The 24698-nt window shown below is 40.3% G+C and overlaps 1 protein-coding gene across 1 annotated transcript in view; it reads right to left on the reverse strand.

Annotated features, from left to right (window-relative positions):
- RYR3 (ryanodine receptor 3) overlaps window positions 1-24698 on the reverse strand; it is a 420504-nt gene that overhangs the window by 298145 nt on the left and 97661 nt on the right. Inside the window, exons 6-15 of the mRNA XM_078391770.1 lie at window positions 24447-24559; window positions 21223-21322; window positions 18320-18413; window positions 15445-15519; window positions 12231-12387; window positions 6815-6979; window positions 5243-5364; window positions 3690-3858; window positions 2361-2496; window positions 560-655 (exon numbers count right to left, since the gene is read on the reverse strand). Coding sequence (XP_078247896.1) covers window positions 560-655; window positions 2361-2496; window positions 3690-3858; window positions 5243-5364; window positions 6815-6979; window positions 12231-12387; window positions 15445-15519; window positions 18320-18413; window positions 21223-21322; window positions 24447-24559 — 1227 coding nt within the window. The remainder of the gene's footprint in view (window positions 1-559; window positions 656-2360; window positions 2497-3689; window positions 3859-5242; window positions 5365-6814; window positions 6980-12230; window positions 12388-15444; window positions 15520-18319; window positions 18414-21222; window positions 21323-24446; window positions 24560-24698) is intronic.

Below are 24698 nucleotides of genomic sequence, written 5' to 3' on the forward strand. Positions count from 1 at the left end.
TTCAGGTTAGTTCAGGTTTGTGCAAAATGGAGAACCTGAATTGACCTGAACCACGGATTTTTTTTAAAAAAAATCCTGAACTTCCTGGTCCATTCCCCTACGTCCCTTTCCCACTGCCCCTGTTGCTTCCCTCCCTTTTGTTGCCTCCACCACCACCACCACCACCTCCACTGCCAACCTGAGAAGCAGCCAAGATGGCTCCTGCAGGCCGGGCTGCTTTTCAAAAACTAAATAAATAAATTAAAGACGCCAAGCTGCCTATAAACATGGTGATGGTGGTAGTGGTAGCAGCAAAATATAGATTCTGAGAGGCAATGGAGGCAGTGGCAAGGGAGAAGGGGTTTTACTTTTATTTCTAAAAGACATGAGAATTTAAAAAAATAAACTAGTTCAAAAACAAACCGGGTAGCCACAAACCACAATTTTTTAATTTCATGCCCATCTCTGATATACATCCTTGACCTGGAGGCCTAAAAAAATTCAGGGGACAGATATTTTTCTCTGAAGTAACAAAATTAGTATTTGCTGTATTTATATATCAAATAAAAACATTATTTACCTGAAGATGACTCTAGTCTATCCAATTTACTAATTAACCAATCAAGATTATTAGAAAACTGGGCACAATTGTTTCTGTTACCACGAATGAGAGCAGCTGAAAGAGAAAGAAGGGAAAATTGATTTGAAGTATTGCAGCAGAATGCTAAATGTAAGTTTCTGTTATGTATCCCCACCCACTATTAGTTATATTCACTACCTCAAAATTTACACTTACTGTATTTTTCCATATATAAGACTATACTTTGTCTAAAATCTTTAGACTAAAAACTGAGGGTCGTTTTATATGCAGAAGTAAACAGAGGAGAGAAAAAAACCAAGTGGAGGGGAAAGCAGGGATCAAAGTGATCCTGCAGGCCTTTGATCCCTGTTTTCCCCTCCACTTGGTAAGCCTTAGCAAAAGGAAAGCAGGGATCACAGTTGTGGGCAATTGGTTGTTACATAACTACAAACCATGCTAGTAAATTTAGCTGAAATAAAGCCAAGATTTCATACTTTGGGGGAAAGTACACATTCAAAACTGTCTCCAGTTATCTCAGATTCTGTAGGAAGATCTCACAAAGCTGCAAGAGGCTCACAGGATGATGAGTGGTAGCCTTCAAGTCCCTCTACTAATGTTAAGACACTGTAGAACAGATAATTATTCTTCTTCAGTGGCATCAGAATCACGTTGAAGGATGAGAATGGAAAGCTCAAGATGAAATAAAAATACAGTTTGGTCACTGTTCCAAACTGTCTGCTGTCTACTACAGATATTAATTAAGACACCATTTCAGTGTGGAGGTTGTAACAGTACAGTACTGTCAAGGAAAATATCACAAGAATCAATGTGGAAACATGACATAAAGTATTCATTTTCAAAATGAACACCAAATCATAGGCTTACTTCTTTCTAATTTCTGTGCACTAGACTTCTTGTTTGTACACTGCCCAGAGTAGTGTGAACTCACTAATCAGGTGGCAAATCAATCAATCAATCAATCAATCAATCAATCAATCAATCAATCAATCAATCAATCAATCAATCAGTCTTTTCTTTATGTACCCTCAAGACACATATGAATAATTTCTTAAATGTAAAAGAATTTTTTCCAACTCCCATGGGAATGTATGAGCTTAATAAAAGTTAATTATAGCAAAATTATTTTTCTTGAGACATCAAAAATAAGTTTTAACTTATTACAGTGGTGCCCCGTATAGCGAGGTTAATCCGTTCCGGATTAACCTTCGCTATACGAAAACATCGCTGGGCGGGCAAGGAAAGCCTATTGGAACGCATTAAACTTAGTTTAATGCGTTCCAATAAGCGTCCAAACTTACCCCTCCAGCAATGTTTTCGCGTCCGGTGGCCATTTTGGAGCCGCCGATCAGCTGATCGGCGGCTCCAAAATGGCCGCCGGATGACCCGAAATGGCCCCCTATCAGTGTTTTCGCCCCCTCCCCTTGCTTACGGAGGTTGCGAAAACGCTGCAGGGGGGCATTTCGCGCCATCCGCGGCCATTTTGGAGCCGCCGATCAGCTGATCGGCGGCTCCAAAATGGCCGACGGACGCCCCAATCGTTGCAAAGCGAGTGCGGCGATTGGGGCAGATCCGTATAGCGATCCCCAAAAAGGGATCGCTATACGGATTCTTCGTTAAACGGTGCGCTCGTTAAGCGAGGCACCACTGTAGTTTTGAATACACCATTTGCATTATATATTAGAAGAACTGTAAACTGGGAAGCAGGTGGAATGTTCTGGAAAGTATCTGAAACATCTGTATCCTGTAACTTAATCTTACAATTTAAAGTTATTCAACTCACCTAGCAATTTGTAAAGAAGATTCAGAATTTCTTTCCAAGCTGCACCATTTTCTTCCCTACTAACTCCTGCAAAATGAGCAGTACTATAGTAGACATTCAAGCGATCAATGCAGTTCAAAACCAATGCCAGCATCCCCTGTAAAATGTCATAAATAAATAAAAACAGTTTATATGTACATAAATTATTTTACTTTTTAACTACTTAAAAAGAAAAAAAAAATGATACATTTCAGTGCCATGCTGAGCTTTCAAATACTGCATATGAATCCATCTCTTTCCCCAAATAATGTACTCAGCTATTGTCTGACACTGGAGCACAATGAATTTACATGTAGTCAAACTAAACATGCCTGTTCCTGCTCTTAAATGGGCCACAAAAATGCTGATTTATATCAGGAGTATAGCAATAGGGAGAGAGTAGTTAACACCCCTTCCTCAGCACCATTCCCCTGATTTACATTCATCCTCTCTCTACTAGTAGAGGCCTCAGGACAGAGGTTTTATCAGTCTATATTGTCAATGTATGGTGACACTATGAATTAGTGACTACCAAAAGATCTTGCTCAGATTTTGTAATCTATGGCCATGGCTACCTTTACTGAATCAATCCATCTAATATTTAGTGGTCTTCTTTTTAGACTGCCTTCAACTTCTTCCAGCATTATTTGCTCTTTCCAGTATGTCTTGATACATGTACTCATTACTATCATTGTCATTGTCATTATTACAGGGAACTAATGCTGGCTGGGAGGCAGAGAAGTTATATCAGTGAAACCGTGAAAAAGAAAGGGTTACTTCTTCTTTTCCAATGCCACAGCACTGGTCCAAACTAGGTACATCCACTTAAAATTTTAACTAATGAAAAAAAATAGAAGGATAAAAAGAGCCTTTAAGACCAAAGGCATATCTATTCCAATATTCTGTTTACTTAATAACCATCTAGATATCTATAAGCACCCCACATGCAAGATGTTACCACATTAGCCTCTAATATCTATTGCCTGCAATCAACATTTCTCTCTGGCACCTAACTTTGGAGAAAAAATTGCTTCTTAACAGAGCTTTTAATAACTGTGGCTCTAAGGATCCATGTTCATAAAATTAAGAAGAGGAAGGGAGAGGGAAGAAAAGCAAAATATTGTGGCACTTTAGAAACTAACAAATTTAGCGAAGTGTGAGTTTTGATGGATCTATGCGTTTATCTGTAAGGACATAACTAAAATAAAAGAGCATGTCAAAAGCATTTCTGCAAGGCAAATCACAGTGGCACTGAACCATTAGCATAATTCCATGTCCTGCACAAATAAAATGCTTTGAAGCCTTCATAACCTCTTCCTTGAATAGATTTTGCCTGTTCTTGAGTGAACGAAGTTTGTTTTGTTTATCCTCATGTTCTAGTTCCTCTTCTGGAGGCTGGAAATATGTAATCAAGTCTTGCAGGGTCTGAAGTACTTCTTCAATGGGCAAGGTGATGGGAGTTGAAGTTCTGTTGTTTCCACTGTGCATCAACAGAAAGGCAAAGAAAGCAATTATCAACATAATCTACAACTATTTCCATACTGAAGAGCTCTTTTTATACTGAGAGTATCTGGTATTGCCTAGTTCAAAATTGAGGCTCTGAAAAGATGGTTGATGTCGTTCATATTCTCAAGGAAATCGGACAGCCTCAGCCATCTATAGGCTACCTTTACACTCTTCAGGCAAAAGTAATCCAGAAAGTCTTGTCTAAAATGGGGGCTGGAGGAGTTAAACAATGTTTCATTAAACAGTTGGGCATTAAGGGGGCATGTGATAGAGAGAGAGATGGGGGGACTGCACTGAAAGAATGAGTAAAAGTTAAAGGACAACTCAGGATGGCTAAACCTGGAGAACTGAAAGCTAGATCTGATGTAACATATCAAAACATATAACTAGAAAGACAGGGTGACACAAACTGATAAACTTGAAAGTAAGCACAAGTGTCACTCCTTGACATAGAAGCCTAATATAAATTAGTCAATAGAGAAGGCAGAGGAAATCATCATGCCTATCTTGCACAGAAATACTTCTGTGAAGACTACTGTCTATAAACAGGATGCCATTATCTTTCAAAGCTGTGAAAAAGTCTGTCTCTAGACTCTTTTCTAAATTGCATTAGCATTCATGTCACAATCACAGCACACAGCATCTATAGCTAACAGTCAGTATAGCAACAAATGCAGTGTACAGAGTGATCGTGAAACGAGACCAGGACATAAGCACATTTGTAAAAGAATGGAAGACTGTATTTAAATATGTATTCGCGAAGGCTTTCATGGCTGGGATCTAATGGTTGTTGTGGGTTTTTCTGGCTCCTTGGCCATGTTCTGAAGGCTGTTCTTCCTAATGTTTCGCCAGTCTCTGTGGCTGGCATCTTCAGAGGACATCACTCTGTGCTCTGGTGTAGTTGGCTTATTTATTTATTTAAATAAATGCAGTCTTCCATTCTTGGATACTCCTTTGATCAGCAAACTTGCCTTCCTATGAAGTTTTATTCTCAAGGATGTTTGAAACATGTTGTTAGTACTGAAGCTGGGATTTGGAATGTCCACACATCCTTGAGTTATATAAATGGAAATGGGGTGGATTCAGTTTATCAGATTGATTTATTGTAGGAATGACAATGCTGACAAATTTGAAGAGCAAATTTCATCTTAGCAGTTCTGCTGGGGAAAAAAGCACCATGAACTGAACACCTATTTAGAGTAGACCCACTGTCATAAATGAAATCTAAGGTCTACTAATCTATCTCCCATTCATTTCAATGAGTCTGCTCTAAGTCTGGAGCCAGCAGAATCCTTTACCTAATTCTGGATTAATAAACTTCTTTTATATCAGAATAGAATATACCAAACATATTATACCTTATAAACTGACTAAATAATCTTGTTGTGTTGAGAATGATTCTAGCAGCCTGGGATTCTTCATGTTGACACCTCTGCAAGGTAAGACCATCATCCATGTGTCCTTCTTGATGCAATATAACCTACGAAGAGTAGCCAAAGGAATGGTTTAGAAATATTTGCTGTTTCAAGTGCTGGGCACTCTGCCAAAGGGATTATATTTAGGGATGTGCCAATCATAGGTACAGAATACTGAACAGCCAAATTCCTTTTTATCCTTTTAATTCAAATAATATATTCAGCGTGAACATCTAATAACAAGATGAAACCAGTTGAGAAAAATTGCACACTATAGCAGCAGCATGCAGATAACACATTCTTCATAATTTGGAGGAAAATAATAGATTCATTCTCCTTCCTTTCTCTGCTTATGCATCCATCTTAACAGAACATATCCTGGATTGTCAAGGTACCGTCTTCTGTGATATGGGACTAATTAACTGCAGGGTTTAGAAATGCTTTCAAGCACAGATTGTAAACCATAATTAAACTGGAGTTTCAAATCCTGGTTCAGAGAGATGGCTCAAATCAGTGTTTCCTGAATAAGCTTTCACAGCAAATTGCACTTTGATAAATCAGAATATTTTCTGTTAAGCTATGCATGCAAGGGAAAGTGAAAGTAGAAAGCATATGTGCACAAAGTTTGTTTCTTATCCACAAAGCCATGATTAAAGGATACGACTTCTAAATGTAACCACATAGTTTATCATGCTCTACTCTTTCATTATTTTAGTAATTGGGTTGTTTCTCAGAAGTCACTATAAAGATTTTCTCCTTCCCAACTCTGTATCTGAAGTTATAATAGCTCCAGGTTTTTTTTTTTTTTAAACTAGACAGAATCCTCTTGCATAGCTACACAAGTGGTGTAAGTTTTGGATGCAAATTGGCCCAAGTTAAGCAATCACAGCAGACATTATTAGCTGTACACTGAATCATTCAACTCAGTATGCACCGCTAAAAGTTATATTCTTTGTACGATGCTACTATAATTATAGAATGTTTAAGAAGACTCAGCTGTGCATGTTCAATTCCTTTCAACATTAAAGGTTCACTATGAAGACAACAATGGGTGCAGAGTGATGCCCAGAAGCACATTTGTAAAATATGCTAAAATCAAAGAGACTGGTACTGTCTACAGTCTAGTAACCCTGCACAAAGCACAGCACAGAGATACTGCACAAATATAAGAAGCCATGCTGTGGAACAAGAGGACCAGCTCCCAAAAGTCATGTGTGGCTCCCAAAACTCATGTGTGAACCTCTTTTTTTATAACAGTTGCACAGTGGTGTTGCTGTGCAGTGGGGCAACACAACGTTCCTTGTCCTAGGCAGCTAATGGGCACAGACTACTCATGGGTAGACCACTGTATCAAAATTTAAAATAAGGATAGTGAGTCCATTCAATGTATCCTAAGATGGCAATGTACTCTCAGATCCTTATCCTCAAAGCAATACAACATCACTGACATTTTTAGTTACCTACTTCAGACAAGTGAGCCATAGGAAACAGGAAGTTTAATTATTATTTTTTTACCTTTCTTTTCAGTGGTCCTAAACGTGTTGTTTTAGCATCCTGTGCTTTGTAAGTCAGCCACAAAGTGCTGGCTACATGCTGCACAAAGCAAATGGAATCACCATACTTTATTTCAGGAACTCCCATGCCCTCTATATCACGTTTATGAGCAGAATCCAGTTTTTCCTTTAAGCCAAAAAAGAAAAAAATGATAGTAATATTAAGACAATATCAGATTGTTGTTAATTATGTTAGGTAGTGACTTATATAATAGCAACAATATCGAATCAAGCAGGAAATGCAGGAAGAAAGAACGAAGGTATGCAACCTTGCAGGGCTTTCTGCACCAATATTGTTCTTTCTCTTGTGTTGCAGTGCAGACCGAAACAAATTTACTTTTGACATACAGAGATATGACAAGGAATTTCCTAGGCAGGTGCACCCTCACAGTGGCCAAAAGTTTAAGTTTTATTATGCGGTCGCAGACCTGATTAAACAAATATAAATACATAGAATAAATACGTAGTGTAGTATATAACTCAACCCTGAGTGCTCGCTGGAAGGACAGATCCTGAAGCTGAGGCTCCAATACTTTGGCCAGCTCATGAGAAGAGAAGATTCCCAGGAAAAGACCCTGATGTTGGGAAAGTGTGAAGACAAGAGAAGGGGGCGACAGAGGATGAGATGGCTGGACAGTGTCATCGAAGCTACCAACATGAATTTGACCCATCTCTGGTAGGCAGTGGAAGACAGGAGGGCCTAGCGTGCTCTGGTCCATGGGGTCACGACTTAACAACTAAACAACAACAAAATAGTATAAAATCTTGCCAAGAGTGGCCAAAATCCTGTTGCATAATGTACAGTATGGGCAACTGTAGCCATATTGTGGCCATTTGGATACAACTAAAACTCCCCAGTCTCTGCAGGTTCCAGGCATCCCTAGAGATCCCCTTCATTCTGGGGAAGACTTTGGGAGTCACAGCACAAGACAGGAAATGATTCAAACCCCCAAAAGTGCTGCCACTGCATTGGTGTGCTACAGGCTTTAAATAATGTTCCACTCTGTTCCACAGCTCCTGAAGGCTTCCCCAGGATGAAGGGGATCCCTGGAACCCAGGAAGGTAGACTATGAAGTTTTTAATTGCTACGAAATGGCTGAGGCATGACCAAGATGATGACATCATCCAAGCTGTACCAACAGGATTTCAACCATTGAACCATGCTGATTGTTATTAGAACATGCTGGGTTTTTCAAATCAATTTTATACTATCACCACAGAATTTAACAGTGGGAGACAAGAATGATTTTGTTTTGTATGTTTCGCAATGCCTATGATTCATTCTTATAAACCAAATCTCCTTAGTGCAACTTTTGTATTTTTTCCTTTTGACAGTCTAGAAAATGCCCCACTGAATTTAAAGGGGCATAAGCAATTTTTACAATGCCAAAAACAAGTGCATTGGCCAGAATCCTACTGCATTAAACTGTCTTGTAACAGGAAATACACATGAGATGGAAGTCAGTTTGCTAGCTATCTGGAGCACATCCCACAGTTCTGTAGTTGTGCAACAGGGCGCACGAGCAGCTGCACAATTAGAAATATGAATGGCAGATGACAAATTGCAAAACTATGCTTTTACATGAACAATATTTCTCAAAAGACTGTTGGTCATTTATTTCAATTGAACTGAGGTATGGCTATCTTTGGCTATCTTGTTGGATAGCACCCAAACCCAACAAAGCGACTTAAGTAGTCACCAGCATGCGGATGACATCCAACTCTACCTCTCCTTGCCACCTAAATCCGAGAAAGCTGTTTCAGCTCTAAATCAGTGTTTGGTATCAGAAATGGACTGGACGAGGGTGAAACTTAATTGAAACTTAATACAAACAAGACAGAGGTGCTTCTGGGTCAGTTGAAAGGCAGATCAAGGAATAGGGATGTAGCATGTACTGGATAGGATTACACTCCCACTTTAAAAACAGGCATGAAGCTTAGGGGTGCTCCTGGATTCATTCCTGAGCCTGGAAGCTCAGATTTGGCAGTGACCAGGAGTGTATTTGCACAATTAAAACAAGTGCACCAGCTACATCCATTTCTCAAGAGATCTGATCTGGCGACTGTCAAACCATGCCCTAGTTACTTCCTGGCTGGATTACTGTATCATGCTTCATGTGAGACTGCTGATGAAAAGTGTCAGGAAACTTCAGTCAGTCCAAAATGCAGCAGCCAGATTGCTGACTTGGGTTGGTTACAGGGATCTCATAATCCCCCTGTTACAGCAGCTCCACTGCATGCTGATCAGTTACCGGGCACAATTTAAAGTGCTAGTTTTAAAGTCCTAAATGGGCTGGGCCCAAACTATCTCAAAGACTGTACAGTGGTGCCCCACACAGCGAGGTTAATCCATTCCGGATTAACCTTCGCTGTGGGAAACATCGCACTACGGAACACCAAAAGGCATTGGAACGCATTAAACAGTGTTTAATGCGTTCCAATACCATAGAATACTCACCGTAGTGCGATGTTTCCCAGGGGCCGGCAGCCATTTTCGCGCCCTCCCCTCGCACAACGAGGGTGCCAAAATGGCTGCCATCAGCTGTCCGGCAGGTCCAAAATGGCCGCCGGAACAGCCGCAAGGGGCTGGGGCGCAGCGTTTTCGTGCCCTTGGTAAGCAAGGGGAGCGCGCGAAAACGCTGCCGGAAGCCCCAAAATGGTTGCGGGCAGCCATTTCGGGGCTTCCGCAGCGTTTTCGCGCGCTCCCCTTGCTTACCAAGGGCGCGAAAACGCTGCGCCCCGGCCCCTTTTGGCTGTTCCGGCGGCCATTTTGGACCCGCCGGACAGCTGATCGGCGGGTTGCAAAGCGAAGGTCGGTAAGCGAGCAGCTTACCGACCTTCGCTCTGTGAATCACAGCCTATACGGGCATCGTTTTGCGATCGTATTTGCGATCGCAAAAACAGCCTCGTAGAGCGAATTCATTGCTCTACGAGGCGCCCGTTGTGCGAGCCACCACTATATCTTCCATTAGGGCCTGGTGTGAGTGTTAAGATCAGCAGGAGAGGTTTTTCTCTCGGTCCGTCCACCTTCACAAGTGTGTCTGATGGGGACTCAGGAGAGGATCTTCTCTGTTGCTGCTCCCAGACTTTGGCACTTCCTCCCATAGGAGGCCAGGCTGGCCCCATCTTTGCTGTCCTTCTGCAAGTAGACAAAGACCTTTCTCTTGAAGTAAGCCTTCCCTCAGAAACTAGCTACCTTTGTGGGATTTTTAGATGGATTGTTATGCATGATTGAATTTTTAGTACCACTTGTGTTCTCCATTTTTGGGTTTTTCATTTCTCAAAGTGACATTTAGTGTTTGTTTGTTTTTAATTGCCCTTTAATGATGTGTTGCAAGCCACCTTTTAAAGGAAAAAGGCAAAGTTAAAAAATTAAATAAATAAATAAAGAAGAGGAACAAAATTTTATTTTAAAAGAAATGTACTGTGAGAGATGCAAGTTTAACAATAGCTGTGATAACTATAGTAAATCACTTTCACTTCACTGAATTACAGCTGTCACAATTCAATGTCAGTTTCAGCCTAAATAGATATGTAATATTGTCATGCCAAGATAAAAAGAATTTTAATTTCTATATACTCCGTGGGGATGGCATTACAAAGGCAAGGCCCAAGAAAAGTATATTATATCAATGTGATACAGATTAGTGTTTGAAATTAAATATATTTGCAATAAATGTTTGCAATGAGCACAAAACTATGAAGTACCGTACATTCGCAATGCCATCTCACATGAGACAGAATATCTTCAAAGTCTCATGCAGGAAACTAACCAGTAATTTCCACCACCACTATTGTGCATACTCAACTTATTGTACATCACTTTTACTACAGAATTCCTTTAACATATTTTAAAGCATGGCAAAGCAGACATCATGATGAGGGTGTGAGGAAATGTGTCAATACATTATAATCAGAAAGCTGAACAGATGGAAAATGAATGTTATCCTTTCACATATTTTGTTACTTTTCAGTTGTACTCGCTTAAAAGGAGAATAACAAAAGCCTTATAGTTATTTATCATAGCTATTAAATCACCTGAATAATTAAGAGAGGAAACTTCTGCATATACCAGAAGTGTGAAAGCTGACATACACTTGAATGCACTTTCACATCATGGCACTTGGGGACACGGAGTTTATTAAACTGGTCTCTGGTTTCTCACATATACCCATCAGCTGTTATGTCCAATGCCTTATTAATGTCCAGAGTAGGAGACAGCCTGAGATAAGGGGCTGTTATTAATCCCTTGCCTTCAGTTCATCTGCCAGCTTCTTTGACTGATGTATTTTACAAGAAAACAAGATTTAAAAAAAATAAAATAAACAGGCACTGTCCACCATTAACTGAGCACTGAACTCACTACTGTGTTGTTTGTATGCGCCATCAACTTGCTTTTAACTTACACAACTACTCAATGAAGTTGTAGCATAAATATACATCTCACCATAACCATTACCATGGTAGAAGTGAGGGGATCCAATTTACAGATCAAAGGGTGCACATCTGTAAATCCCCACTCTGGCTTAATCTTCTGTTCCCACAGCTTCTTCCTCAGAGATGACATCTGATCTGAGCTTGTTGTTTAGTCATTTAGTCATGTCCAACTCTTCATGACTCTATGGACCAGAGCATGCCAGGCCCTCCTGTCTTCCACTGTCTCCCAAAGTTGGGTCAAATTCACGTTGGTAGCTTCGATGACACTGTCCAGCCATCTCATCCTCTGTCGTCCCCTTCTCCTCTTGCCGTCACACTTTCCTAACATCAAGGTCTTTTGCAAGGAGTCTTCTCTTCTCATAAGCTGGCCAAAGTATTGGAGCCTTAGCTTCAGGATCTGTCCTTCCAGCGAGCACTCAGGCTTGATTTCCTTCAGAATGGATACATTTCATCTCCTTGCAGTCCAGGAGACTCTCAAGAGTCTGCTCCAGCACCAGAATTCAAAAGCATCAATTCTTTGGTGGCCAGCCTTCTTTATGGTCCAGCTCTCACTTCCATACATTGCTACAGGAAAAACCATAGCTTTGACTATGCGGACCTTTGTCAACAAGGTGATATCTCTGCTTTTTAAGAGGCTGTCTAGGTTTGTCATCGCTTTCCTCCCAAGAAGCAGGCGTCTTTTAATTTCGTGGCTGCTGTCACCATCTGCAGTGATCATGGAGCCCAGGAAAGTAAAATCTGTCACTTTAGTGCCCTCCTGATCTGAGCAGGAGGGCACTAAACTCTCCAATTCGGCAATGAGGCCCTTCTCTGCTGCCTTTACAACCCCATTACTGCATTCTGAAGACTGCCACTTCCTCCTTCTCAAAATACTTCCATGATAAAAATTAAAATACAACGTTAATTTTCCTACATTCATATACAGTATAGAAATGACTTACCTTCAATGCTCTGAAACAGAAAGAAGTTGATTTTGTGTCCGCCTTCTCTTTGTCAACCAAGACAAGGCCCAGGTCTTCAGACAGAGCCAAAAACTGTCCTGTGGTAATGTGTCGAAGGCGAAAGGGCTGTCCCCAGCGTATGTTACTTCCACTCCAGCTTAATTTGAATGATAATGTTAAACTGAACCGTTAAACTGATGGCTTATGTGGAGCAAAATGTAAACATTTACATCACAATCTAGGCAAAACTAAACACATTTAGGACCAAGTGGCTGCCTCAAGAGAGACCTAAGCAGTGGCAAGGGGTGGCTACTGAGGTTGGTTCAGCAAAGTAACAAGAAATGGCAAAGAAAAAAAAAAGAAGAAGATGTGGCCAGCACTCCATGTCTGCAATAAGCAGAGCAGAAACAGCCAGAAAACCTATTGCACTGCAGGGGGAAGTGGCGGTGATGCAAAATGTGTTCTGCAAACCTAAGCCAGTCAGCAGCACTTTAAAATCCCAGGAAAGAAAATGGTCCACAGCAAGCAAATTACAGCAACACTTTCCGAAAAAGCAATTCCATAGAAGGCAAAATGATTATTATTTCTTGCCTCATAAGGCTTTTTCTGTACCTTGCTCAGATGACAAAATGCACTAATTTTTAAAATATCTTTTTGCCAGTAAAGCAGACAAAGCAACCTATATTTCTGAAAGTCACTCATGTTCCACTGAAGAGAGCCCTCTCTCTTACATTTAATCCTTGCTAAAATCTCTTCTCCCATCATTCTCACAAAGACAAACACACACACACATACACACAGAGAGATAGAGAGAGGGGGGGGGGAGAGAGAGAGGTGCGCAAATGAAAAAAGCATGTGTGGGAGTTTCTAAAAGGCTGCTGCCTGGGAAAGGTAATCAAAAGTACCACACTGGCAGACAGTGAGACACACTGATTGAGAGAATGTACCGCCAACTTGGGTCATTACGGAACAACCCGGGAGAAAATGTGACCAAGCAAGCAAACATTATAGACGGCAAGTTACAAACTGCTGTGCAACACATTCAGAAGAAACCAATGAAAAAAAGACTGCGAGCCAAAGCAAAGTATTCACTTCCTCCTCTCCAAAAAAAGGGAAAAGAGTGAGAGTAGTCATGGAAGAAAGACAAAAGTTTTAATTGGCTGGGGGAACTAAAATCCTGCACATGGTCTTCCAGGAGTAAACTCTATCAAACAGTGGAACTTCCTTCTGGTTAGGCAGGCATAAGCTGAAAAGAGTTATATCATTAAAAATAAAACCCGAACCAGAAAGTCTTATGGCACATTTAAGACCACTAAGTCTTAAACTTTTGTCCTGTATCCAAGCAGCCCCATTTTACTGGATTATTCTTTGATTTTTGTACTTCATTTCAAAATCTATTTGAACGACTTCCAGATGGTCCAACTAGAGTCTTCTTCTTCCAACAGTGCCACCAAGTCTGCAGTTGCCAAACGTGTAACTCTTGTTCTCAGAGATGAAGACAAACAATGCAAACACATGACAGATCACCACCACTGAAGTCTCTCTTCTCTTCATGCCTCCTATTTCCTTTTTAATTTCTTCTGTTTATCTATAATAATCTTAGAACTGCAGAGCTGGAAGGGACCCTATGAATCACGGAGTCCAGCTCCTGTCAAGGAGGCACAGTGGGGAATCGAACTCCCAACCTCTGGTTCACAGCCATATGCCTAAACCACTGAGCTACTGAGCCATGGATTATTGCCCTTTCCTTTGTCTTCTCTGTCTTGAAGGATGTTGAGGAAGTCCACTAATATATAACTACAGTGGTGCCTCACACAACGAGATTAATCCGTTCCGGATTAACCCTCGCTGTGTGAAAACATCGCTGTACGGATCAAAAAAAGCCAAAAAGTTCCAATAGCAGCTTTACTCACCGTACAGCGATGTTTCTCCGATGGCCGGCAGCCATTTTCGCGCCCTCCCCTCGCTTAACGAGGGCATGAAAATGCTGCGCGTGGCCATTTTGTGGCTTCCGGTGGCCATTTTGAATCTGCCTAACAGCTGATCAGCGGGTCGCAAAGCGAAGGTCGGTAAGCAAACCACTTACCGCCCTTCGCTCTGCGATTTTCGCCCTATGCAGGCACCGTTTTGCGATCGCATTTGCGATCACAAAACTGGCCTCGTAGAGCGAATTCATCGCTCTACGGGGCACCCGTTGTGCGAGGCACCACTGTATATCCAGAAACCAAACATTTTGTTAAAGATCTCTTCCTTGGTCTCAAAAATACCCTAGTAGTAATCATCCTTATAGTTATAATCCACTCACTTCAATTATTATTGATTAGGAGGTGTGAATATGACCATCACTTCCAACAGTGTAGAACAACAGACTTTTCATTTTTTAAACAAAGGGCTAAGGGGGTCATCTTGTTGAACACCTTGTCCCCCTGGTTCCTGGTAATTAAAATATCACTCTGCACAAGTGCAGTTGCATGGAATTTCAGGGACTGTGAGCCCTAAATCAGCACAGAAAATACAGTTATATGTAATTTTGGTTTTAAGATGGCACACCATCACTGCCTGCAGAGTATGCTGGCTGGCGGTAATCTGAACTTGGCTTGGAGCAGAATCTTATATGCCCTAAAAGACCAACCATCAACTGGGAACTAAATGCATAGTTAATTCTCTCACCAAAATCACAGGGATTTGAACTGTTTAACTCTCACTGACTCTTTACTCATTCTATACTTACTTCGTCAGGCTCACACTCAAATAACCAGTTTCACCCACAACAAGACAGGCTAATCACCCATCTCCTGAATAGGACAAACGCCTATCTCACAGCCATAAAAACTCCACTCCCAAGCAAACTACACCAGAGCACAGAGTGCTGTCCTCTGAAGATGCCGGCCACAGAGACTGGCGAAACATTAGGACGAACAACCTTCAGAACACGGCCAAAGAGCCCGAAAAACCCAGAACAACCAACCAGTTTCAGCTTGGGCTCTTAACACAGTTTGTGGCTTCCCATTTCCATTTCTTGGATTTTAATTCAAACACGGGAATGATCTTCTTGTTGACATTTATCTCATTTCATTCCTACAGTACCACTGATTCTATTTATTATTAAATATAGTTTCTGTGAACAACCAGAAAATATGTAACCCTTCCATTTAAGAGCACAGAACTAGCAAAAGAAGCTTTATTTCAAATTGTTCTGGGAAGATAAAATTACCTTATCCGAAGGGGTTCCACTCTCCACAGTGACCTTGCCCGGACACCAGCTCCCCCTGCTTCATAAAAAAGCCGCCTGGAAAGATATTTTTAGTTATAAAAATTACATTTTACATATAAAGGTTATCACAGTTTCATAATCTTATCTTAGTACAATAGAAATAATTGAGAGATGAACAAAACTGAATCACTGCACATATTTTTTTTTGTTCTCCATTCTCCTGAGAACTGATCTTCTTTTGACAACTGGGACTATTATATATTCTTGTACTAGCATAGACATAGCTTATTTGTTTTGTTCTCCTTTTACAAAGATATGTATCATAGGCTTCTCGTGGTTAGAAACCAGTTAGAGCGTTAAGCACTGACTGCTATCTATTGCTAAGTACCACTTAGCAGAATGGCAGCCAATGATAAAATGCTGAAACAAATTATTTCTTTCCTAACAGAACTGTATACATCTAGACTGAGGGGGAAAAAGTTTTCTCAATGAGAATTCATTGAGTACCTTCTAATAGGCTACAAGAAATGGCTTACTTCCTCTTCTACATGACAGCCCTTCTGTCATTCACTCAAATTCTAACAAACGTTCAACCAATGTCCGGATACTAATTATTGTTACAATTATTTTTTTCAGTTACAAGGCTTATTCCCATCTACATATGTATAAAATTGCAGCCCCGCTCTATAAAATATGCTGCTGGAAACATGTTGCTGAAATAGAGCCAGACTGCAATATCTAGACAGATTAAAAAGAATAATTTCTGAGTTTATTATATTTTAAATGATGTACATTTATGCAAAACATGAAATACAACTGATGTAAACCAACATGGAGTAGAGTGACCTAGCCAATAATCATAATTATTTTTGTTGGTTTACATGACATTTCTCACATTTACCATGAGAAGAATTTGGAAGCTATTTGACTCTGATTTTGTTTGTTTTTAAGGCAATTATAAACAACCAGGATCTTGAGTATTTTCCCAATGGTGACACTATTTCTTGAGTAGAATTCCAGCTTGATTACTTGGTTTAGATGGTGGGTTTTTTGTCAGTTGCGCAACTGCCCTTACATGCTCAGTTTTTGCAACAGCACTTTGTCCCATGTGTCTATTCTAGTGATTGGACTAGTGTGCGACTTATGCACATCATTCTTCACAGATAGGTATTCTGCGCCAGGGGAGAGACAGAGCTGGAACTAAATAAAGTGCCAGATACTATCCCCCAATAGTGAGCAAAATTTGTGCCTAAAAGGTCATTTTGCAGCCTGCCAAGAAAAAAAAGGGGGGGGTGAAGTGGTCAGATATTCACATCCAATTATCTTAAAATCTTTTTAAAAAAAAACAGTAAAAATGTGTGGTGGCACTGCATCTTGTTTAGAAAGCAAAATTTTAGCAATTCTCCCCTTCTTTTTTTGCTAAAATGTGGGGATTAGAATGACAGAGAATTCTGAAAAGAGTCTAGGGGCCCCAAAACCCCACACTTTCAAGATACATTTTGGTCCAGGAGGGGGTACATTCAGGGACTATTTCCTATCCTGAAGGCTTTGTGGAAAATTCCAATCACATGTCACCAGGGATGAAGCAATTCAACACCCACACAAACTGGCTGAAACCAGCTCTGAACTCACTGGAGAAATATGCCTGGCAAAGTTCTGCCATGACAACTTTTGGAACATTCATTTATCATTTTTTCTGCACTGTGCCTGAGGAAGTGAATTTATTCACAAAAGCTTGTGCTGAATGATTGATTTTAAAGGTCTAAATAAGAGTGTCACCTCTTCTATATTTGTATTGTGATGAGACAGTTCTCTCTGTTAGGTTTTTTGTGGTTTTTTGGAACTTAATCAAGTATATCAGTAGAGGGTTGCAATCCAACAAAGTGCACTACACATTCTAAACACTCGTATGGCCTGATACTAGATAATACAGTTCCAACAGAAGTATTCCGCTAAAGCAGAACAGAACTGCGAGATTCTTCCCAGCCAGCCTCTCAGCCTGCCAAGGGTCCTTAAAATTTTCTAAAAATAGAGAAAAGTACCATACTGTAGCGTACTGGGCAGGTGACTCCACGCCCTTCCGCTTCTACAATGGAAGACCCATTTGCATGATAATCTTCGTCTGTGTAGTTGCGTAAGATATCAATGTAATGTGCTTATTCCAGATTTTAGAGTGCCCTTCCTCTTTGTCACTATAACTGTTGCCATTTGTTTGCTCTCGCTCTCTCTAGGCTAGCCCATCCAACTGACCAGAGAGAGATCATAAGGCAAACAGAGGCTCCTCCTCCTCCTGATTCCTCTTTACACTGATCATATTCTCAAGTAATTGGTAAATGAGCAGTGGCAGCAAGGTAGAAAAACAGAAAGGCCAGAGGCCATCAGGTGTTGGCAATGGTCCCTCTCCTGGATTGCTGGCAGCTGTCAAGCTAGGAGATCCTCCGCATCAGTCCAGGCACAGGTACAGTAACCATAATAATTCCCCAGAGATCTTCCTTGAAAACAAATTCTACTGAATTTACTGTTGAATAAATATACTTGACATACAAGACATTTTTATATTATTTAATGCACGCAACTCCAGGACAGAACCATCACACATTATAATTCCTGTGGGTTACAAGTATGTTGATGGCAATTCTTCCTTTTTCTCGTCATTCAATCTGATATGTACAGCATGGATATAATTATGACAACTCTGACCCATTTTCTGTGCAAAGGGGGAAAGGGAAGCAGACATCCTAGAGAGTTGCAGTAAAATGTACAAAGAGCTGCACTCTCTGTCTCGCTCCCTCTCAATGGAAGCCCTTTAGACTTTTCAGCAACTTAACTATGGGGTTCAAAACAGAAAGTGTAAATGCTATGCAACACAACTTACTTGTGTGGTGAATCATTCTGTTCTGTAGAGGGGATTGTCAAACATTCATCATGGCCATGAAATAAACGTAATACATGTCCACCAAGTAGGTATCCTAAAGAATATTATTTCTCATTAATTTAAAAAAATATTTAAATAGAGAAAGGCTTTGGTATCTTAAAAACCAAAAGTAGATGTATGCATTTAATACATAATTGGCAGCTAGAATACTAAGCAGGGAAGTTTTGGATCAAATATCATAAGGGGAACATAAATCTCTCCTTAGCCATTGGCTGCATTGGGACATCATCATACACCATGCTTTGATGTTGCCAGAATGAGACACACAAACATTAGGCTTATGCATCTCCTGTCTGCTTCTCCTAGTCCACAGAAGAAGATGTTCAGAATCACTGACTTCCATTTCTAATTAATTGGTGCTCATCCTGGCCAACACGCTGTAATTAATTCACTGTGTTTTATCTGAATAAGTAAAGCTGACCTGTTTTGAACAAACTACAGCTAAGATTTCAAACATAATCTTTTATAAATTAAATGAAAATGGAATGGAAAGCCTCTAGTCTTCTGATTTTGTGTGTGTGTGTTTGTGTGTGTGTCTGTGTGTGAAGGAGGATCGGAGAGGATGTGACTGCAGCTACTTCTATCTTTATCAACAATGGTTTATTGTGAAATATCTACTCTCTCTCTCAAATTTAACCCATAAGGGGAATTATATGTAACTTATTTATAGTACTGTACAGGTTATTAGCATAATGTAAGAAAAACATTTTCAACATTCAACAATGCTATAAAAGTGATAAGTTTTACAGTATTATAAATGGACTGTATATATTCATGGCTAACCAGCAGAGATCTAAGAATTATGCTGTTCAAGGAGAACAAGGAGTATGCTGCAACTACAAAAATATAAAATTCCATTCTAGGGATCATTTTTTAGTTACGTGTTGCCAAGCCAGAACTGACTTCTAATGGCCATAATAGGGCTTTCAAAGAAAGTAGCATATTTGAGGAGTGGTTTTACTAGTTCCACTCTTCCAAGTGAGTTTCCATGGCCGAGTAGGAGGAATTTGAACCCTGATCTCCAGAGTCCTAGTCCATCACTTTATCCACTATACCATGGGTCCCCAACCCCTGGGCCTTGCACAAGGGGCAAAGTTCTACAGAAAATTTGGAAGGCAAAAAATGGAAATAGGAGAGAGAGAAAGGCAATTTTCTTTCTAAAAATAGTACAATGGAACTCTAAAGTATTAATATTAAAATTCTCAGGATTTTCTAGGTAGAGTCCTCAGGAATGATTTACTGTTCCTTTCTTTAGAAGTGCCTTGGGACTGTGCAGTTTGCCCAAGGCAACACTAGCTGACTCTTTTCCCTGCAGGTATACCGAAGAACTGAACTTCCAACCTCTGTCTTCACAGCCTAACTCAATGAGATAAAACAAGCTGTGGAAAACGAAAACATCTACAATCATTCCTGCTGCACAATAAAAATGATTCAGAAAAACAGAAGTTGTGAATTTGGTAGCAGCATAGTTTTAGTCATCTATATTGCTATTGTTTAAAAAACTATCCAAATTATTGAAATAAAGTGTCAGCAGAGGTCTGGTTGATAGGTTACACTGCTCCTGTTCTGAAAAGCAATAATTTGTACACAAATCAATACCACACAGTAGTAAAAGGTGATTGGGAAACTTTGAACAATTGGGCTGTTCTCTAAATTTACATTTTAATGCAAGGCAACTTTCCAGTCCATTTAATACAAGGGGACCAGGACAAATGAAGGTAATTTGTATCTCAGGGGAAAAACAACAATCCAGATAAATAAAGGGGGGGGGTGGGCAGGCATATTCATCAACATCTCACTGTAAATTGTTTTAAACTTGCTTACTGAATAACCATCAAATTAATATTTATTTGAACATAAACATTACAAAGAAAATCACAATCTAGATATTACTGCCTGCATAATATGGTGCCAATACAAAACAGCTCAAGTAATTCTGGATTCAAGCCAGATTCAAGATATATCTATCAACCATTAGGGGATTTTCAACTGCTTAACGTGCATGACTTCCCCCAGCAAGATCTTAGCAGTGGCTGCTTCAAACAGATTCTCTGAAGCAGACAAAAAAACACAAGCAATCATTTTGAGTCCTCTAGGAATGTGAAAGTAATGCCTTTATTTCACATCACAAAGTAATATGCAAGTGTTCAGGAGGACCACAATTCTTCTTCAGATGGATTATAAGCAAAATGGAGGTAAAATGAGGAGGGGGTATATTGTAAGTCCTCTATCAAGATAGCATAAAGGGAGTATTTTGAAGAATAAGTTATGCTGTAATGCCTCTGGTACTCAACAGTCCAGAAAAGCAAGCTAGAATGAACAAGCACTAGCTCCTCTCCTTTTGAAAATACAAAATTTATAATTTTTCAGATTCTGAGAAACAGGTTCCCTTGGAATTCTTCACTTCTTGGGTACCACATAAGAAAAGCTGGCTTTGGCACAGTGCCTGCCATGACATCCTGTGTGGGCATTAAAATCATTTGCACACACTGAAAGAAAATGTATATAGAGTATGGATGCACAAAAAATGCAATATAGAAGAAAATGCAATTGGAGAACAGGAGAGGGCTTTTTAAAAATTCTGACAAATAAATGATACCTCCTATTTCTTCACAAAGCATCTCTCTGCTGTTACTTCAATCTTGGCCACAATGTACATATGGATAACAATGTGACCTAGTAACTAGGGATCATGGGGATCATCTATATAACCATGGCCAACAATATTTTCATTGTTACAAAGATTTAAAGAATGTCGATATTTTTTAGAGGTGGAAATTATTGTACAATGCTACAAACTTTACAGTAATTTTAACTGGCATTACACCTCTAATTTAACAAACCTTCTTCAATGCTGCTTCCTGAACAAGTGGGGTGGACATTCCACAGGGTCTGCATAAAGGAAGCATCCACCTGTATGTTTCCATATGCTACAGACAAATGCTGAAACAGAGAGACAAATTGACAAAGAAATATCGATAACATCTGGATTTCTCACATGTGCAAAGTAGAAACTTTGTTGTTTTAAAAAGTCAATCCCTTGTGTGTGTGTTTTTGAGGGTAAGAAATTCATGTGTAGAAGCAGTATTAAACCTCCTTTTTCTCTCATGTTAAAAAGCTGTGCCTCACGAGGTACAAAGCTTGCTCTGATTGTGCTGAATATGTATCTCACATTTGTTTAGTTACTTTCTTAGCTGCCTTCTCTCCCTTCCTCAAATACTGATATCCTTTATCAGTTTATTTCAACTAGTGGCAAATTTTGGGCCACCCAGATATATGAAATGGTACTCAAAACATGGAATAATTGCCCCCACATTATCTTGTGGGACTTTCTGTGTCAAATATTTTATTGGTAACAAATTTTGGATTAGTTTGGGGTTGGGGGGGCAAGTGTTCTGAGGAATTATACTTGTGTCTCTGGGGACTGCATGAAGTCCACCCCAATCTAAATGTAGCTATTTCAGCTGTTTCCCAGCCCACCTGATCCATCAAACACTTTTCCAGCACTCTTAAAGTCAACTTAGACAGCGCTCACAACATTCAGCCCATGGACCTACTGCAGTGCCTCGGTTTATGAATGCCTTGGTTTACATAATTTTGGTTTACAAACAGTAATCCGTTGAAAATAATTACTTTTATTCTTTTTGGTTTGCGAAGAAAGTTTTCCCAGGATGCATTGTGCCTGGAGGTTTGTAGCACCACCCGTTCCTATGGCAATCGATGTTTTGGTTTATTTCCACATTATGTAACATTCTGGATTACATATTAATTTCGTTAACCGAGGTACTACTGTAGATGTGAACCCCTTATAGTACCGAGGTACTACTGTAGATGTGAACCCCTTAGAGGGGCATGAATCCTATTTTAAAGAATTTCTCTCTCATCAGCTTCCCAGAAAAACAATTCTGCTTTAAAGCAAGGCAAATATTCCCTCCCTACATACTTTGTTGTCTTTCTTCTGTACTTTTATTTAAGAGCATTTCTGTTCTTTAAAAAATGGATACAAGAGATAATATATACACAGTTGCTTTTTTTATCCAAGTGGCAAGTACTCCAATTAATTATAATTAAGAAACAGACACTTTATTTATTTATTTATTTATTTATTTATTTATTTATTTATTTATTTATTTATTTATTTATTTAGATTTATACCCCGCCTATCTAGACAGATAGTCTACTCTGGGTGGAATAACAAAATTTAAAAACAATAAAACCAATAGCATGTAAAAATCCAAGATGTAAAAATATAGATATTAAAATACAGCAGCAGGGAAAGCCTGCCTAAATAGCCATGTCTTTAGTTTACTTCTAAATACACCCAGAGAGGGAGTCAGGAAGATCTCTATGGGCAAGTTTTTCCAGAGGCAAGGGGCCACTGCTGAGAAGGCTCCTGTTCTTCATTCTTTCCTTCCGGGCCTCCCTCAGCATTAGGCCCCTCAACTGCCCGGCCTGGCTAAAACAAATGTCTCTGGTAGAACTGGGTAGGAGAAGGCGCTCTGCCAGATATCAATATCCTAAACAATTTAGGGCTTTGAAATCAGCCCTAGAACTTTGGAATCAGCATGGAAACGAATGGGCAACCAACGCAAAGCAGCCAGCATGGGGGAAATATGTTAGTGCCTCTTCACCCCAGTTAGAAGTCTGGCCGCAGCATTTTGTACCATCTGAAGTTTCCGCGTCAATCTGAAAGGCAGACCCACATAGAGAGCATTACAGTAATCTAATCTTGAGACTATGAGTGCATGAACCAAAGTGGTGAGCGCCCCCACATCAAGATAGGGACGCAGCTGAGCAACCCACCAAAGGCGGAAATGTGCGGAACGGACCACTGACGATAGCTGAGTCTCCAAGATGAGAGCCGGGTCCAGATGTACACCCAAGCTGCGAACCTCGCTCTTGGTGGTGTCACCCCCCCCAAAAGAGAGTTTCCCAGACCACAGATGTCCGGGGCGCCCACCCAAAGGACCTCCATCTTGCCCGGATTCAGCACAGTCCATTCTCCTGCATCCATTGCTGAACAGCCCACAGGCAGTGCTCAAGGGACGAAACAGCATCCACTGTTGTTGAAAAGAAGGAAATGTAGAGCTGAGTATCATCAGCGTACTGATGACACGAAGTCCCACATCCCCTGATGACCCCCCCCCCAGCGGCCTCATATAGATGTTAAACAGCATTGGAGAGATAATTGAGGCCTGCAGGACCCCACAATTGAGACTCCACGGGGCTGAGAAACTCTCTCCAATCTGCCCTCTCTGGGGATGGTCCTCCAAGAATAAACGGAGCCAGGCCAAAGCCAGGCCACCGATTCCCAACCTGGAGAGCCTCCCCAGGAGGATATCATGGTTGATGATATCAAAGGCGGCTGAGATATCAAGAAGGACCAGCAGAGACATTTTGCCCCTGTCGGCCTCCCTCAGCAGGTCATCAAACTGGGCGATCAATGCTGTTTCCGTGCCATGGCGCAGCCTGAAGCCTGATTGGAATGGATCCAGGGCATTGGTTTCATCCAGAAGAGCCTGTAGCTGATCGGCCACCACCCTCTCAACTACCTTGCTAAGGAAAGAAAAATTGGCGACGGGCCTATAATTACCAATATCATCCTCCACCAAGCTCAGTTTCTTCCTAAGAAACTGAGCTTGGTTTGAAAACCACTTGTGGTTTTCAAATATCTGAGCAAAATTGCAAGGACTATTCCACAAAGCTATAGAGTTAGATAATTGATTCATAAGCATATAGGAGCATGACTGGCTTTCCCATAAAACTGAGGTTTGTTCTGCTGCCATGCAATCCAACTGTGTTCCACTGGAAAATTCTGCAGTAGAGTGATGTCCCTAGTAGATTCAGGTGGACAATTTTGTCCCACAGACCTGGCCCATTCCCAAACTGGAACATGAATGGGTTTTTTTGCACATTTGTTTTGTTTCAGGCGAAACAATCTGACACTATGATAAGGCATGGAATATACAGAAGAAAAACACAGTTTATAACTGGAGAAAACTGAAACTGATCAAAATCCCAGTAGAAACATGCATTAAAGCTATAATGAGGCATCTCAAATCCTTACCAGGTATCTTTCAGAAGACACACTAACCAGGATAAGGTCATCTCCAATTCGTACCTTCTCTCCTTCAGACCTCTGTTTAGAAGCTGGATGTATGGTCCACCAACATGCTTCACCTATAGTATGCATATATGTTTACATCAATTCTAGCAGATTTAAAAAAACAAGTCAGCTTTCTCAGATAATTTTTTAGGATTAGACCTCTTTACAAAATCAAAAGACTAAATTCAAATTGATATAGAAAAAAGGTCATTT

This window comes from Pogona vitticeps, chromosome 1 (genome assembly GCF_051106095.1).
Source record: "Pogona vitticeps strain Pit_001003342236 chromosome 1, PviZW2.1, whole genome shotgun sequence".
NCBI classification, from domain to species: Eukaryota; Metazoa; Chordata; class Lepidosauria; order Squamata; family Agamidae; genus Pogona; species Pogona vitticeps.